Here is a 16,538-nt window from a genome sequence, read left to right as displayed (position 1 = left end):
ACATGGATATCACATATAATCATCTAAAAAAAGAATTAATTTAACAATTACTATATTTCAAACATACAGCACCTTCAAAATACATAAGACACCTGATGGTTTTTAGCCATATTCCCATATTTAAGATAAAAATTCTTTTGAAAATTTAGTTAGAAATATTAATACGATGGCCAGAGAAATGACAGCAGAACCAATAGGACAGCAAGGATACCAAAACAAAATCCTAATCAAACCATCTCTGAAGCCTTCCTCACCGATTTTTTTCATTTATATAAACCAATAAAATCTCGATTATTTAAACCAGTTTGAATATGGATCTGTCACTTACAACCAAAAAAATAAAAGCTAACATATCTTGAGCACTTATCAGGCCTTCACAGTTGAGGTTCCCCCAAAGGCTTCCCCAGTGACTCAGTGGGTAAAGAATCTGCCTGCAATGGAGGAGACACAGGATCAGCCCCTGGTCAGGAAGATGCCCTCGAGAAGGAAATGGCAACCCACTCCAGTATTCTTGCCTGGAAAATTCCACAGACAGAAGAGCCTGTCGGCCTACATATAGTCCACGGGGCTGCAAAGAGTCGGACGTGACTGAGCATATAAACTCATATTACTTATCACAGGAATTAAGCCCTAATGCCTGAAGTATCCTTGTATGTAATGATCCAACTTACCTCCTATACATCTAAAATGGTACTAGCTTTGTATCATCCTTAGAACAACTGAGAAAATAGCTACTCAGTTTTCTGTAGAGCTTCTCTGTTGGAGGAGTGGTGGTAGAGAAAGACAGGCTTACAACGAGCTAGGAATTGTTCTAAGCCCTTTACATGTAATCATCACAACGTGTGTAACTGTTGTTGTTCAGTCCCTCAGTCGTGTAGGATTTTTTTGCGACCCTAAGCACTGTGGCACTCCAGGCTTCCCTGTCCTTCATCATCTCCTGGAGCTTGCTCAAACTCATGTCCATTGAGTCAGTGATGCCATTTTTATTCCTATTTCCTAGATAAGGACACTTAAATGAAAGACTGAGTGAACTGGATGCTCAAGAGTCACAACAATAGATGACACATTTTCTACCTTAAATTATGGCACTCTGACCATGAGAAATAATGAAGCAGAATATATGGAGATCTATGCAAAGGACTCACAAATTAGCTTTCTTAGATTTGTTACAAAAATACTTATTTTAGCCTCTGCTGATTTAAGGGCTTCCCTGGTGGCTCAGACGGTAAAAAATCTGCCTATAATGCAGGAGACCTAGGTTCGATCCCTGGGTTAGGAAGGAGGAAATGGCAACCCACTCTAGTACTCCTACCTAGGAAATCCCATGGACAGAGGAGCCTGGTGGGCTACAATCCATGGGGTTGCAAAGAGTAGAACATGACTAAATGACTAACACTTGCACTTTTCCCACTGATTTAAACAGGAATTGCAATACCAAAAGAATTTAAAATGCTATAGCTACTTTTTTCTATGGCCCTAAGCTAATATGATCCATATTATCAATTTACAGTTGTCCAATACGACTTACATGTTCTTATAGAGTGAAGATCGCCCAGTTGTGTCTGACTCTTTGCGACCCCATGGACTGTAGCCTACCAGGCTCCTCTGTCCATGGCATCTTCCAGGCAATAGTACTGGAGTGGATTGCCATTTCCTTCTCCAGGGACCTTTCCGACCCAGGGATTGAGCCCGGGTCTCCCACATTGTAGACAGACGCTTAACTGTCTGAGCCACCAGGGAAGTCCCACATGTTCTTATGCCTACATCTTATTTTTAATCATCCACCTTTTAAATGAAATATTTCAAAGGAAGAATAAGAACAAAAGTGTAATAAAATAAAGACTAATGAACCCACTACCTATATTCAGTCTGTTGCATGACTATATCTCATTCTAAGATTTTCTTTGGCTCTAGACTTACTCCACCTTTAGTTCTGTATATCTCAAAGATGGAAAAGATGATGTCAGGTAGAAAGGATTAAGTAGTGAATAACTGAAAGAAGAAGGAAGACAAGGAAGAATGTAGAAAAAAAAATTTGGAAGGAGAATATTCATTAATATAAATAAAATAAAGCCATTATTCTTACAGAATGTACTTTCTAAATCCTATGTGACATGAGAAAGGGTAGCATATTTTTAGTTCAGTTCAGTTCAGTCGCTCAGTCACGTCCGACTCTTTGCGACCCCATGAATCGCAGCACGCCAGGCCTCCCTGTTCATCAGCATCTCCCGGAGTTCACTCAGACTCACGTCCATTGAGTCCGTGATGCCATCCAGCCATCTCATCCTCGGTCGTCCCCTTCTCCTCCTGCCCCCAATCCCTCCCAGCAGAGTCTTTTCCAATGAGTCAACTCTTCGCATGAGGTGTCCAAAGTACTGGAGCTTCAGCTTTAGCATCATTCCTTCCAAAGAAATCCCCGGGTTGATCTCCTTCAGAATGGACTGGTTGGATCTCCTTGCAATCCAAGGGACCCTCAAGAGTCTTCTCCAACACCACAGTTCAAAAGCATCAATTCTTTGGCACTCAGCCTTCTTCACAGTCCAACTCTCACATCCATACATGACCACAGGAAAAACCATAGCCTTGACTAGACGGACATTAGTCGGCAAAGTAATGTCTCTGCTTTTGAATATACTATCTAGGTTGGTCATAACTTTTCTTCCAAGGAGTAAATATAGTAAGTAACTATATTTCCAAAGCCAGGAAATGTGATAAGAATTATCCATTTTAATATATGTGTTCAGCTGGCTTTTTATTTTAGTCTAATTTTATTACTATGTCTTATTCATTCTCTTGAAATAGGTGATTAAATGGTAAGCGCAATCTATTACTTGGAAGATATCCTTCTGAATGAAATAAGCTAAATGTTTATGGTTTGGAATCATACTTGGATAAAGGTGATTTTTAATTAGGTCCTCAATAAAGTTAAAACTCTTGAGGATTTTGGTCATCATAGAGCAATGATATCATGTGGGATAATGTAACATTTTCAGGGTAAATAAAATGGCAAAACCACTCCAGTGTTCTTGCCTAGAAAACCCCATGGAGAGAGGAGCCTGGTAGGCTATAGTCCATGGAGTCACTAAGAGTTGGACATGTCTTAGCAACTAAACAACAACAAAAAACGACAAAGCCCAAGGTAAGTGCTAAAGCTGTAAGAATGTAGAAGTGCTTTAGGTCTGAATGGCTGTAGAATGACCAGTAATAATAAAGACCATTGGAAAAAAGGCTTGGCAAGACAGAAATCATTAAGTCTGTTTTACAAAAAATGATCAAATGACTCCAAAGATTTGTTTCTTCCGAAGGTGGGTCATTGTAGGGTTTGGCTAAAAAGTTTGCTATAGCACTTTGATTTCTTTGGAGGGAAGGTAGAATTTAATGAAAAAACAGAGCAGTTAAGAAATTTTACAATAAAAAATAGAAAGCTTTTAACTTAAAAAAAAGACTCGTGAAAGACACTTGTGAAAATCAAAGAAGTCCTTTTAGATTTTATAGTTAAAAATAGGTGTCCTTTCAATGTCTATTAACTGTAGGGAAAAAGGCAGAATTTCAAAGAGAAACACTGTATATTTGATGAACTCTAACTGCATATAGTTGTTCTTTTTAATTTAAATATAAAGATTACTGTTAGTTTTTTAAAAAACTTTTAAAAATAAAAACATTCTGATGCCTATTAAATCACTGTTTCTGTGGACAGATACCCCAGTAAACAACCTGTAAGGCACTGGCTAAACTGAAGAAAGAGCAAGAGTGAATAAGCGGCTCCAGGCTTTAGCAGTGACCCCAGAAGACAATTACCATCCAGGCACACCATCACACATTAGGAGCACACCAGGGAGACAGATACAAGCGGAAAGCTCCGCTTGGGGTATTTTGATTCAATAGCCGGCTTTAAGGGAATATAGCTGATATTTCAATAACAGAGATAAAAAGTAAGAGATGTCCTGAATGCTATATAATGAACTGAAATGTATAAAAATGATGTTTTATCTGTAAGTCTATGATTTTATATTCTACAAATAGGGTCTCACTTAAATATGTTAATATAAAGTCTTTCAAAGATTCTTTTTAAATGTAAAAACTGAATAACTGTATGCTTACAATACCAAAGAACATATATAACTGCTATAGTCTAATAAGTAGGTATCAATTTAATTTTATTTCTGTGGCAGTTCATTCAATTATCTAATGTTTATGCTAAAGCTGAAACTCCAGTACTTTGGCCACCTCATGCGAAGAATTGACTCATTGGAAAAGACTCTGATGTTGGGAGGGATTGGGGGCAGGAAGAGAAGGGGACAACAGAGGATGAGATGGCTGGATGGCATCACTGACTCGATGGACGTGAGTCTGAGTGAACTCCGGGAGCTGGTGATGGACAGGGAGACCTGGCGTGCTGCGATTCATGGGGTCGCAAAGAGTCGGACACGACTGAGCGACTGAACTGAATTGAAGGAGTTTTTTTGAAAGTATTTTTACACCTTTCTATTTTCAAGAAATGTCCACATGGTTCTTTCTGATAAGACAGTGGGAAAATGTCAGCTACAGTGGTAAATTTACCAGGAACCTGAATTTTCTTGAGGTTTTGTTTTGGTCCAGCTGATAACAACAGATTGCCAGTTAACTGGTTTCCTAAGCAAAACAATAAGGTAAGTAACAAACTTAAAGGAAGAGAGATCCAACGTGTCAACAATTTTGGCATTCGGCAATTTCAATGAACAGACCTTAAATATTTTTTGTCACACAGCAAAAGAAACTTTACATCAAGATAGCATAAAGTGACATTTATAAAAGCTTTAATGTACATTTCACACTTGGATCTACTTTTGAAAAATAATTTTAGTAATTATCATTATGATGTCTAAAATAATCTAATTCATATTAAGGCCTCAAGTCACTGAACTTTATATATGAACCTCTTAGTCAAAAGGTCATTAATAATTTTAGTTAATAATATGCAAGCTTAAGTGACTGGGGTTAAGGATGACAACTTTAACTTACTCTGACATGCATTGAAAAAATAAATTCGCTAGAATGGTGGATAGGTGAGTATCTGATAAAACGAGATAAAACAAATATATCAAAATATTAATTTTAGAATGGAGGTGGTGAATTTATGGTGTTCACTATACAATTCTTTCAACTTCTGTGTTTTCCAAATTTTTCATAATAAAGTACTGGAAGAAGCCATCAATAAAAAACAACTAATTTCCTCTCCCTTCCCAGTCTGCTAAAAAGTAAGTAAGCACTTGGTCCAAACTGTTCTTATCTCCCAAAGTTACTTAATGATTCTTCACTTAAAAATCCATGTTTTGGGACTTTCCTGGCAGTCCAGTGGTTAAGACCCCATGTTTCTACTGCAGGAAATGTGGGTTCGACTCCTGGTCAGGAAACTAAGATTCCACATGCCAAGTAGTGGGGACAAAAAGTAAAACAAGCAAAACAGAAATCCATGTTTTGCTCTAGAATGGACACTGCTTTCTTCACATTTTACTGAAAACTTAAGAAATGAAAAAGGAATATGATTAAACCATACAATCAGTACTTCATTAAACAGAATATAATTTTGGAGCAGGCTAAGTTACAGTTCATCTCTATAGTAACAGGCTCCTCTGTCCATGGGATTTTCCAGGCAATAGTCCTGGAGTGGATTGCCATTTCCTTCTCCAGGGGATATTCCCGACCCAGGGATCGAACCCGGGTCTCCTGCATTGTAGACAGACGCTTTACCGTCTGAGCCACCAGGGAAATCACAAGTTATAGTTCATCTCTATAATAACATACAGTAGATTTTCTGGTTGTTACCTCAAGATCCATTCTCTCTCCTTCATTATGTAGTGGTAATAGGATTGGAATTATCCTGATCCTCAACTCCATATGTAGGCCCTGATTGGTGGAATTTAACCCAAACAAGATAAACACATCTATTTTACATAGTGATTGGTTCAGGAGTTTCTCAAAGTGTGACACTCAAAACTTTTGCCACAAAGTATGGGGTATAGTTTCTTATTCTGGATATTATGACACGTGGGTATAAAGCTCACTTGTTAGCCATTTTAACACAGTAAGGAAAACTTCCAGAAGATAAAAATGATCAGGAGGGTAGAGCCTTAAGATTCATGGTTAAATACAAGATGGAGCTCAAACTAAACTTTTCCTAAAGCATAACTTCTGGACTTTTCAGGCACATAAGCCAATAAATACCATTTAGTATTTATTTAAGCCATATTATTTATGCCATAAACAAAACCAGAAATGGATTTTCTGTTACCTGCAATAAAACATCCTGATAAATATTTAAAAAAATATGTCTAAGTAAATGCACATGTGCTACTTTAGTCAAGTCCGACTCTTTGAGACCCTATGGATTGTAGCCCGCCAGGCTCCTCTGTCCATGGGATTCTCCAGGCAAGAACACTGGAGTGGGTTGTGTACCCTCCTCCAGGGATCTTCCCAACCCAGGGATTGAACACATGTCTCTTGTGTCTCATTGGCAGGCAGGTTCTTTACCACTAGCGTCACCTGGGAAGCCCAAGGAAACAAACACCATAATGTAAACATAACCTATGAAATGCTTAAAACAATGATTCCCAAAGATGATTATGAAAAAAAACATTACTTTGGGAGTTTTGTAAACTTATAGATTAAGGGAATTTATTTCTGATCTACTGAATTCTAAATGTCTGGGAATAGAGCTTGAAATCTCTAAACAACGGGTTATTCTGACATAACCAGTGTGACAAAACTACACTGAAACGCACTGGTTTGAACTATTTTTGAAAATTAACTATTTCTTAAAAAACACAAATCTAAAATTCATATGCCAAGTATAAAATGTTTATTTATTTCTTAAAAATCTCAATACTTTATGAGTTGATACTCATTACAGAATTTACATAGTGTAATTTTATATATTTTTTTAAAAAGGAGATATTTTTTAAACTACAACAACAGTGAATGTTGTTGTGTAAATGTAAATGACCAAGACTCAAAAACTTATTTACAAACAGTCTCTATGTTTCCAGAACAAATACATTTAAAAACAAAAATAGAAGAGAGCTGTCAAGGGTTCTTTAATTTCTTTCAATTCTGCTATCAGTTTCACTTCATGTTATTTCCGTGATAGTTTCAGCTGGTCAGTTCCCTGTCTACAGAGGTTGGTTCAATTTTGAACTCAAATCCCTTTCTTGGTTAACCTAGCTCTCAAACAGAAAATATAATTTTAAAGTTTGGTAATGTATGATGAGGAACTAAATAAAATGTTTAGGATCTGAGAAAATTCTACACATATGACCTGTAAGACTGAAAACTAACTATTCTAAAGAATGAAAAAAAAACCCAAGGATCTGGGTACCAAGAAAACAATTATTTTAAAACTTAAAAAGAAAAAAAAACAGCAATATTTATGAGGAGATATGGCAATAAATAAGAGAAAATGGAATCCAATTCTGTAAATTTTTAATCAGGTAACAGATTGTTAATAGCCCCAGAGTTATGTTCTTTAATACAACCCATGAATGTGTATAGAGAAGTCTTTTACTTAGAGTACTGATGCTGGTATTCAACCACCTATATTGTTGATTAACAACCTTAGGCATATGTTTTCACCTGTTTTGTTCCTGCAATTTTAGGGAGCTTTAATCATAGAAAGAATGAGGTAGAGATGGACTGTGGTCAGGATGTGACAATATTCTGTTACTGGAATATTTTCAACCTATTGATTGAAAAATCATAAATGCTGTGGTCAGCAGGGAAAAAATGAATTATGTATTTGTACAAGCCACAGCAGAAAGTAGACATTTTAATGAGAAATATCTTCACCTATATCTACTATACTCCAACATACTATTTAAAAGGTTGAACAATTAAGTATGGTGATGCCTATCAAGCTAAAAGATGGAAGAGAAAACGTGAAGTGTATGCTCTATAGCTCTAAGGAGCATGATTTTGCATGTTATGCTGCAATAAAACTGAGATAAATATGTTGTTAAGTTGCTTTGAACAAGTGTCTGGAAGAAAAGTGTGGTTTTTACATTAAAAAGTATTGTGGCAGTGAGAAAAGTGGCAGGGGTCCAGGTTTGTTTAAATTCATGAATTAGTCTCATTTTTAAAGAGAAATTGTAATAGCCAAGCCTAAGAGTCCATTCTTGTTTGTTTCTTTATCTATGTTTTTAATGCTGGTTATAACTTACCCTATATTGCCACAGGAAGGACACTTCCTTAGACAGGAAGATAGCAGATTTTAAAAGCTATGTTTCAAGTCATAGGTTTTTTCATACTCTTTACAACCAGATAATTTGCTTAGAAGATTTTTTTTTTTTTTTTTTTAAAGAATTTAACCAGTTAACACCTACTTAATATACTAGATGTGTAGATGAGGTAGTAGAAAGCACCCTAGATCAAATATAAAAGCATGTAGTCTATCATTAACTTCTTGCAAAAAGTTTTCTCTAGCTTTTTAGTTTTTAAAAGTTTTAAATCTACAGAAGAGCTGAAATTACAGTACAATATCCATATACTCCTTAAATTCACCAATTACTGTTTTGCCACATTTGCTTTTGTTCTATTTATATATATTGTTTGAACCATCTGAATGCTAACTGCAAGTACGACATTTTACTACTATATATTCCAGCATGCACCCTCTAGGAGTTAGTAACTGTCCCACCTAACCTTTAAAAAAAAAAGCATAAAACAACCACTCATTAAGCTTTATCTTGCTTACTGAGAGAGTGCTCATTGCTAGAAAACTGTTAACTGAAGAAAACGTGATTCATCTTCTGGATAGTTGAAGCTGTCAGATTTTAATTTTCTTTAAATTTCATGTCATGGGGGTTATCATCTCAGCGAAAGATTTATCTCTGTTTTGTTTCTTGTTTTTTTGTTTTTGATAACGCAAACTTAACTCCAAATACGTACTTTTATGCATGGTAGAGCAGCTTTTGTCTCACTTTTCCCCTATGAGGAAAGGATATATGATGATGTATCCATTTACTAACGATAAACACTGTTATGCTAGGCTGAGTTAATACCAGACAAACCCTTTGGGGAGTACTAAGAAACCAAGACTTCTGAAGAATTAGTTACAAAAAGCCTTTCCAGATCTATGCAAACATCATTTCATCACTCTGTCATTTTACTATCCATCACTTTTATTTCCCTAGATTGCCCTTTCCCAGCTTGATGACAATTGTGATCTAGATATATTATTCTCATCCTCTGGATTCTTATATCAGCACTTCTTTCTCTTAACCAGATTTTCTCAAGACTGATAGACTCATAATATGTGTTCTCTTTTGGTAAGGTGCTTTCCTAGAATATTGTCCTCATAGATGAATTGATCTAAGCACAGCCTGGTGACAACAGCACTAGAAGATTAAACAGAGTCATGGCTAACTCATCAAGGGTCACATGGCTAGCCAAGAATAGAAATCACATTTCATTACTAGTACCTTAATTCTAAGACAAATCACAACAGGAAATGTGCTACAATTGTTGTTTTCCAAAAATGACATTGCTTATGTTACTCGTTTATCTTTTTCTGGACCCTCTGTAAAGAGTATTAGTAAGACAAAAGTTGTTAGCTGTCAAATTTTCTCATGTACCTTCCTTAGCATCAGATGACCATATATATGATTCCTATATATTCATCTCAAGGATAAGACATGCCTTTCTGTGGCTTGTTTAAAGGATACACGTACAGATAATTTTGCTAAAAAGCATCTTTATCAACCCATTAGATCTTGATAGGGGCACTTCCTTGGCAGTCGGGTGGCTAGGACTCTGCACTTCCACTGTAGGCAGCATGGGTTCAATCCCTGGTTGGGGAACTAAGATCCTGCAAACCACGTGGCACAGCACCTCCTCCTCACCCCTGAAAGAACTTGACAGGGAGCCAGATACTTTAAGTATAGAGGGTCAGTGTGAAAAAATTAAAATATTACTTACAAATTCAGTAATCCCATCCCATGTGAAGTCAAGGGAGACCAAGTACAAAAAAACAAAGATAAACCAAAGACCGCCACATAATGTCAATAATAGTTTATAAATTTCAAATTAGTACTCCTGAGAGTCCTTTGGACAGCAAGGAGATTCAACCAGTCCATCCTAAAGGAAATCAGTCCTGAATATTCATTGGAAGGACTAATGCTAAAGCTAAAACTTCAATACTTTGGCCTCCTGATGTGAAGAACTGACTCATTTGAAAAGACCCTGATGCTGGGAAAGACTGAAGGTGGGTGGAGAAGGGGATGACAGAGGATGAGATGGTTGGATGGCATTACTGACTCAATGGACACAAGTTTGAGTAAGCTCTGGGAGTTGGTGATGGACAGGGAACCCTGGCGTGCTGCAGTCCATGGGGCTGCAAAGAATCGGACACGACTGAGCGAGTGAACTGAACTATAAAATTAATTTCCTTTCTCAACAATTTCAGTGAGGTGGTTTGGCTTGGCTATGAATAATACAGTTACATTTTTCCAGAGTCATTTTTCCTCTGCATATATTCCTCTATCAATCATTAATCACCTTTAGCTTAGGATGTGGAGTTCACCTTTTGTACACTGGAACTTAAATACTTGAGGAGGAAAATGCAGGAAAAAAATTTTAATTAAAAAAACAAAGACAGTAACAATTGTTTCTATTCATACTCTTCAGAACTGATCAATGTTAACATCTTGGAATACGTAATATGTGCACCTAGACTTTAAGAAAAATAATTGTTTCTGTAAAATTTACATGTTCTCTTTAAGCAAGTTAAGAAAAGCTAAAAATACAAAAGTGAAAATTAAACATTAGCTGAAATTAACAGGAAAACAAAATACAGTGAATGCAAAGCATGTCTTCAGTATGAGAGATAATTTCCTTTTTTAGAAAACCTCAAAATAGAAGAGATTACAAAAATCATTAAGATGTTAGAGTCTACATCTTACTAACATTTTAAATGTGTGTGGTATTGATCGACTATCTTGCTTGGATATGAGTGCATTTATACCTGCTTTCAAGGCCCCTTCCCTTCCACTTTTAGATTTTTACTAGTTATGTTATTTTTACATTGTCAAAGTTTATTAAAAAAATTAAACCTCTCTCACTTGGAACCATTATTCCCATATTTTTAAAGTGTTGGTTCTATATTTAAACAGATTCAGTATTTTTCCATTTTCCCAAATAGTGCCTGTATTTCATCATTCTTTATTTTAACTTGTTTAAAGTTGGATTTCACTATCTAGTAACTTTTTTCAAGATTATGAAAGTAGTAATCTGCCAACCTTTTCACACTGGAAAATGTCAACCTGTTTGTCTGGTTTACACAATGTTTGACTATAATATTTCTGGGTCAGCCAAACTCAGAATGTTGTAGACTAGCACTAAGGTAACTTTCTGCAGTGATGGAAATGTTCTCTATCTGCACTATCTAATATGGTAGCTAGTAGCTACTGTGCAACATGAGGCTACAACCACAAGAGACTGGCTAGTGGCTCTCGTACTGAAGACTGCAGCATAGCCATTGCTCTGTCGATTTCTGGCACTGAATATGCTGTGAGCAATCTGGAGGACAAGTCTTTAATCTTCCCATATAACTTTGTACATAATTTGCTTTAAGTGTTGATGGAGCATAGCGTCAAATTTTCCTAGAACACGGGGTATTCTTTTAATTTGCATATTTGAATCTTCATTAATTTCAAGGACCTCTTTTTGCTTATTTTTGCATATATCTTCTTTCCATTTGTGGTGGGATACCAATTATCCTCAGTGTTAGAGTATCTGTCAGATTAACTAATATGCTTTACCTTCTTAACCTCTACATTCACTGTGAATATGTTCTCAAGCTTTTCTTCTACGCCAATAGTCCAATTTTCAGCACGGTCCATTGAATAGGTGATTCTTTTGTGATTTCTGCAATGGTGTTCAGTTCAGTTCAGTCGCTCAGTTGTGTCTGACTTTTTGGGAACCCATGAATCGCAGCACGCCAGGCCTCCCTGTCCATCACCAACTCCCAGAGTCCACCCAAACCCATGTCCGTTGAATGGGTGATGACATCCAACAATCTCATCCTCTGTCATCCCCTTCTCCTCTTGCCCTCACTCTCTCCCAGCATATTCTAAATGCTCTAATGGTGTGAGTTACTCAGTAAGTCTTTTTCTATTATATTTAAAATCTATTTTCTGTGCCCTCCAAGCTCAAGTTTATTTTCATTTCTCCATGGTCTGAGGGATAGCATGGGGAAAGGAAGAACCTACCTAAACAAGGGCTCTGTTTATTCTTCTGAGGTTTTCTTGGATATTTCGTATTACCTAACTGGGGGGATACAGGCCAAAATCTGGGCTTAAGGATTCAGAAAATTTCCGAAATCGAGTGTGTTGTTCCAAGGCCTTCACTTTAATTAAGACTCGGATGTTCACTTTCTAATCTCTTTCACTGCGTTCCTTCTAAAAGTTTCTACAACATCTCAGTCAGACATACTTATTTTCCTTCTGGCCACATTTGGGATATGACTGAATGCTCTGAGGGTTTTGTTGACTTACTTATACAGCGTGGTGACAAAGGAGAGGGGAAGATAGTTGAGGTTAGAAGCTGAGCTCTAGTAGGCCTTTGTGCTCTAAAACAGTTTTCTTTCTTTCCTTAGCTTTTCCTTTGAAAGTTTATTTGAAAGGCTAAGATCCTTTTAGTGGGAAAGCATGTGCCTTAAAAAAAAAAATACTATTTTGTTAGATGGTTGGGGTAGGAAATTATAAGAGCAGTTTCAGTCCACCGCTGGGGCAGTATTTAAACAAATGAATTTTGTTCAGTATTTACACACCTGAAACTCATATAATACTGTAGAACATCAATTATATTTCAAGAAAAACAGTACTTTGAACCTACCTGCTCCTGTGGCATAAGAATATTAAGTTTTCATACATATGGCTGCTTCCTGCTCCCTAAGATTCATTCAACAATTATTTTTTGATCACCCATTATATGCCAGGCACACAGTATACACCAGTAAATAAGACAAGCAAGGTTCTAATATTACATGTGTCTGTGAATTAATTTTTAAAGTGAAGTTAATTTCAGACACTTATAAGAGCTACAAATAATATAAAACACGATGATGAAATAGAGAGTAACAGCATTAGGGATTTACTTGACAAAGGTGGTCAGGAAAAATCTCTATGAGTTGGTGACTTTTAAATTTAGATATAAATGACGAGAAGGGATCAGCCATGGGAAGATCAGGGAGCACAGCATTCCAAATATAGGGAAGAGCAAGAGCAAAAACCTGTAGGAGTGAATGAGCTTGATTCAAGAAACAAAAAGAAAGTTGGTGCTGCTAGAGCATGATGTGAAGGGGAATGTGGTTTATGATTCGGTCACAGAAGTAGGCAGGAGCCAGACCACTCAAAGACTTTAAAACCAGAGAAGACATCCTAATGTACTTACACACACACACGGATACTTTTTAACATATACAAATGGAATTATCACACACATTGTCTATAATTTTTCTCATTATGTCTTGCAAAGCTTTCCTTATTCTTTCTTAAAGATACAGACTTTCATAAATATGCATCTACTATGGTTTAACCATTCTCCTTATGATGAGTAGTTAACCATGCTTTTAAATACTAAAAATGTTAGATTTATGCATCCATCTTAAGAAGTTACATAGAGAATACAAACCAAACCTAAAATAGGAAGTAATAAAAGAGTGGGAATAAAACGGGGTGGGGGTAGCTTATTGTTTAAATTGCAACTGTTTGCTAGTATTGTGCTGGCCAGTGGTATTAGAAATACTGGCTACTGTCAGTTCCACTGCTTTCTCCTTTCTTGAATGCCCTACAGATATCTAATATACTACCCAATTCTAAACTGAAACATATTAGTTTTTAAACTTTTATATAGGAACTCTTGAATAGGAAATCAGTACTTGGTATACTTTAACATTTTAAGCCTGACAAAGTAAAACTTAAAACATGGTTTACAAATAGACATCACACCCTTAAAGGAAATAACAGAAACAATTAGTAATCTCTCTATGCTCTCTTCATCGAGATTTCAAAATAAATCTAAGGTTATACATAGGATGTGGGTTTTTCGCTCGGAGTAGTATTACAGAAGGTTTGTGGTATTAGAAGGGTCATGACACAATGCAGGTTGCTTAGTTTCAAATGCAAGTGTAAAGCTTACATTAAAAAAATATTTTAAATTATACCCACAGATAACAAATGTAACAAAAAGAGATTATGCTACATAAAGATATATAAGAGCTCTTTTTCTACCCAGTAAAAATTAAACCACTTTAGAGACCATTAAAAGGCACTATCTTGACTGTTTTAAAGGTTAAATAATACTTTTTTTAAAGGCTATATTATGAAACTATGTTCAACGGTCACAGAGGCAACCATATTAACTTGCAACAAGCAGCACAATTTCTAAGTCCTAATGTGATATTTTTCAGTTAAAGCAAAATATATTAAGTAAATTATAACTACATATGAAATTATGATAGTAGCAGAAAACACAATGATTTGAATAAATCCGTGACAGTTGATAAGCAATCACTGTGATTAATCAACATAACCTTACTGAAACATCAATAGCAACCACTAAGCTTTAGTAGGTTTTTACTGATTTGTACTTTGCCTTAGGAACAATTATTCAGAATAGTAAATGTGGTAAATGGTAGCCTCTCCATGACTTCAAGGTGACTCATTTGAAACATCTAAAAACAAACCATACTCATATCATGCACTATTGCTAAGTTTCTAAAACAATTTCCTGTAATTTCAAGTCACAGACAAAAAGGTTTGAATACTCTTTATGTTTTAGTAACTAGAAAAAAAAGTACATACAAATTTTTTAAGAAATAATAAAATAAGTTGAAAAGTATGGAAAGGAAAATAAGTTTTTTCTCACTTTTAAGATTGATTTAATTGCATTTTCTTTTTTTAATTGGAGGATAATTGCTTTACAATATGGTGTTGGTTTCTGCCATACATCAACATGAATCAGCCACAGGTATACATATGTCCCCTCCCTCCTGGACCCCCTTCCCTTCTCCCACCCCATCCCATCCTTCTAGGTTGTCACAGAACACTGGGTTGTGTGCCCTATGTCACAAAGCAAATTCTCACTTGCTATCTATTTTACATATGGTAATATATATATTTCTATGCTATTCCCTCAATTTGTTCCACTGTCTCCTTCTCCTACTGACACAAACACATTTTTAAAGTGATGTTTCTTACTAGATCAGTTAAATATACACATGAAAAAAATAAGCATTTGCACAAGGTCCAAAAGCTAGAAAATATTTCTTATAAATCAATTTAATTAGAAACAGATCAATTTTGTGACCTATACTTAAAATTCTATCAAATTTCAGGGGTTCCTAAAAACCATGGAATTTTTATAAAGTACTTTTAATTTTTAAAAAATTGAAAAAAAAAAATTTTTTTTTTTCCCACCTGCATTGCATGGCTTGTGGGATCTTAGTTCCCTGATCAGGGATTAAACCCAGGCCCCTTGCAGTAAGAGCACTGAGTCCTGAACACTGGAGCTCCGGGGAATTCCCATAAATTATTTTTTATAACAGACTTTGATTCTCAAACAGTTTTCAGTTTACAAAAAACTGAGACAAGCATCGTATACTCCTCTGCACCGTTTCCCCTATTATCTTCTAATGAACCAACACTGATACACTGTTAGTAACTAACATTTAACGTTTATTCAGATTTTCTTAGATGTTTTTGTTTTTTGTTTTAAACCTAAAGTCCTTTCTCTGTTCTAGGATCTATGCAGGATACCACATTACATTTGGTTGTTGTGAGTCTCCTTAGGTTCCTCTTAGCTGTGATAGTCTCTCAGATTTTCCACGTTTTTGATAACCTTGACAGTTTGAGGCATGCTGGTCAGGTGTTTTGTCAGATGCCCCACTACTGAAATTTGTCTGATATTTTTCTCATAGTAAGAATGTGATTATGGGTTACTGGAAGACCACAGAGGTAAAGTGCCATTTCATCACATCCTATTAAGACTATACACTATCAGTGTGATTTACAACTGTTGATGCTGATTTGATTATCTAGGTTAGGCAGTGTTTTGTCAGGTTTCTTTTAAAAAGTGAGTGTTGGGGACTTCCCCGGTGGTCCAGTGGTTAAGAATCTGCCTTCCAATACAGAGGATGCAGGTTCAGTTCCTGGTCAGGGAACTAAGATCCCAGGTGCTGCAGAGCTATTGAGCCACAGCACCACAACTAAGATCCAATTCAACCAAATAAATAAATATTTAAAACAAAAAAAAGTCTTTTTTCCTTACCCTTTCCATTCCGGACTCCATGGAAGGAAGTCACTGTGCACAGCCTACATTTAAAGAGTAGAAATTTATGATTCCCTTTTAAAGGCAGAGTATCTACAAAAATTATTTGGAATTCTTCTGCATAGAGATTTATCTCTTCTTCCTCATTTATTAATTTATTAACTCACTGCACCTTGATCTATAATCTACTACTATGTTAATAATATTTTCCTATTTTAAATATTGTTCCACCTTTGGCC

General features: G+C 35.9%; 1 protein-coding gene across 9 annotated transcripts in view; it reads right to left on the bottom strand.

The window, feature by feature from the left end:
* The window catches only part of EVI5 (ecotropic viral integration site 5), a 226,152-nt gene that overhangs the window by 36,776 nt on the left and 172,838 nt on the right, over positions 1-16,538 (bottom strand). The window contains exon 19 of one of the 9 annotated variants that reach the window (XM_040232313.1): positions 13,504-13,521. The exons of the other annotated variants lie outside the window; for them this stretch is intronic. Within the exon in view, the coding sequence (XP_040088247.1) occupies positions 13,513-13,521 (9 nt within the window). The 3' untranslated portion in view covers positions 13,504-13,512. Of the gene's footprint in view, positions 1-13,503; positions 13,522-16,538 lie in introns of those variants that run through there. 9 annotated transcript variants of the gene reach the window in all.

Source organism: Oryx dammah, unplaced genomic scaffold, assembly GCF_014754425.2.
Source record: "Oryx dammah isolate SB20612 unplaced genomic scaffold, SCBI_Odam_1.1 HiC_scaffold_28, whole genome shotgun sequence".
Classification (NCBI taxonomy): domain Eukaryota; kingdom Metazoa; phylum Chordata; class Mammalia; order Artiodactyla; family Bovidae; genus Oryx; species Oryx dammah.
The sequence above is the reverse complement of the archived record's forward strand: the minus strand, read 5'-3'. Positions and strand labels throughout refer to the sequence as shown.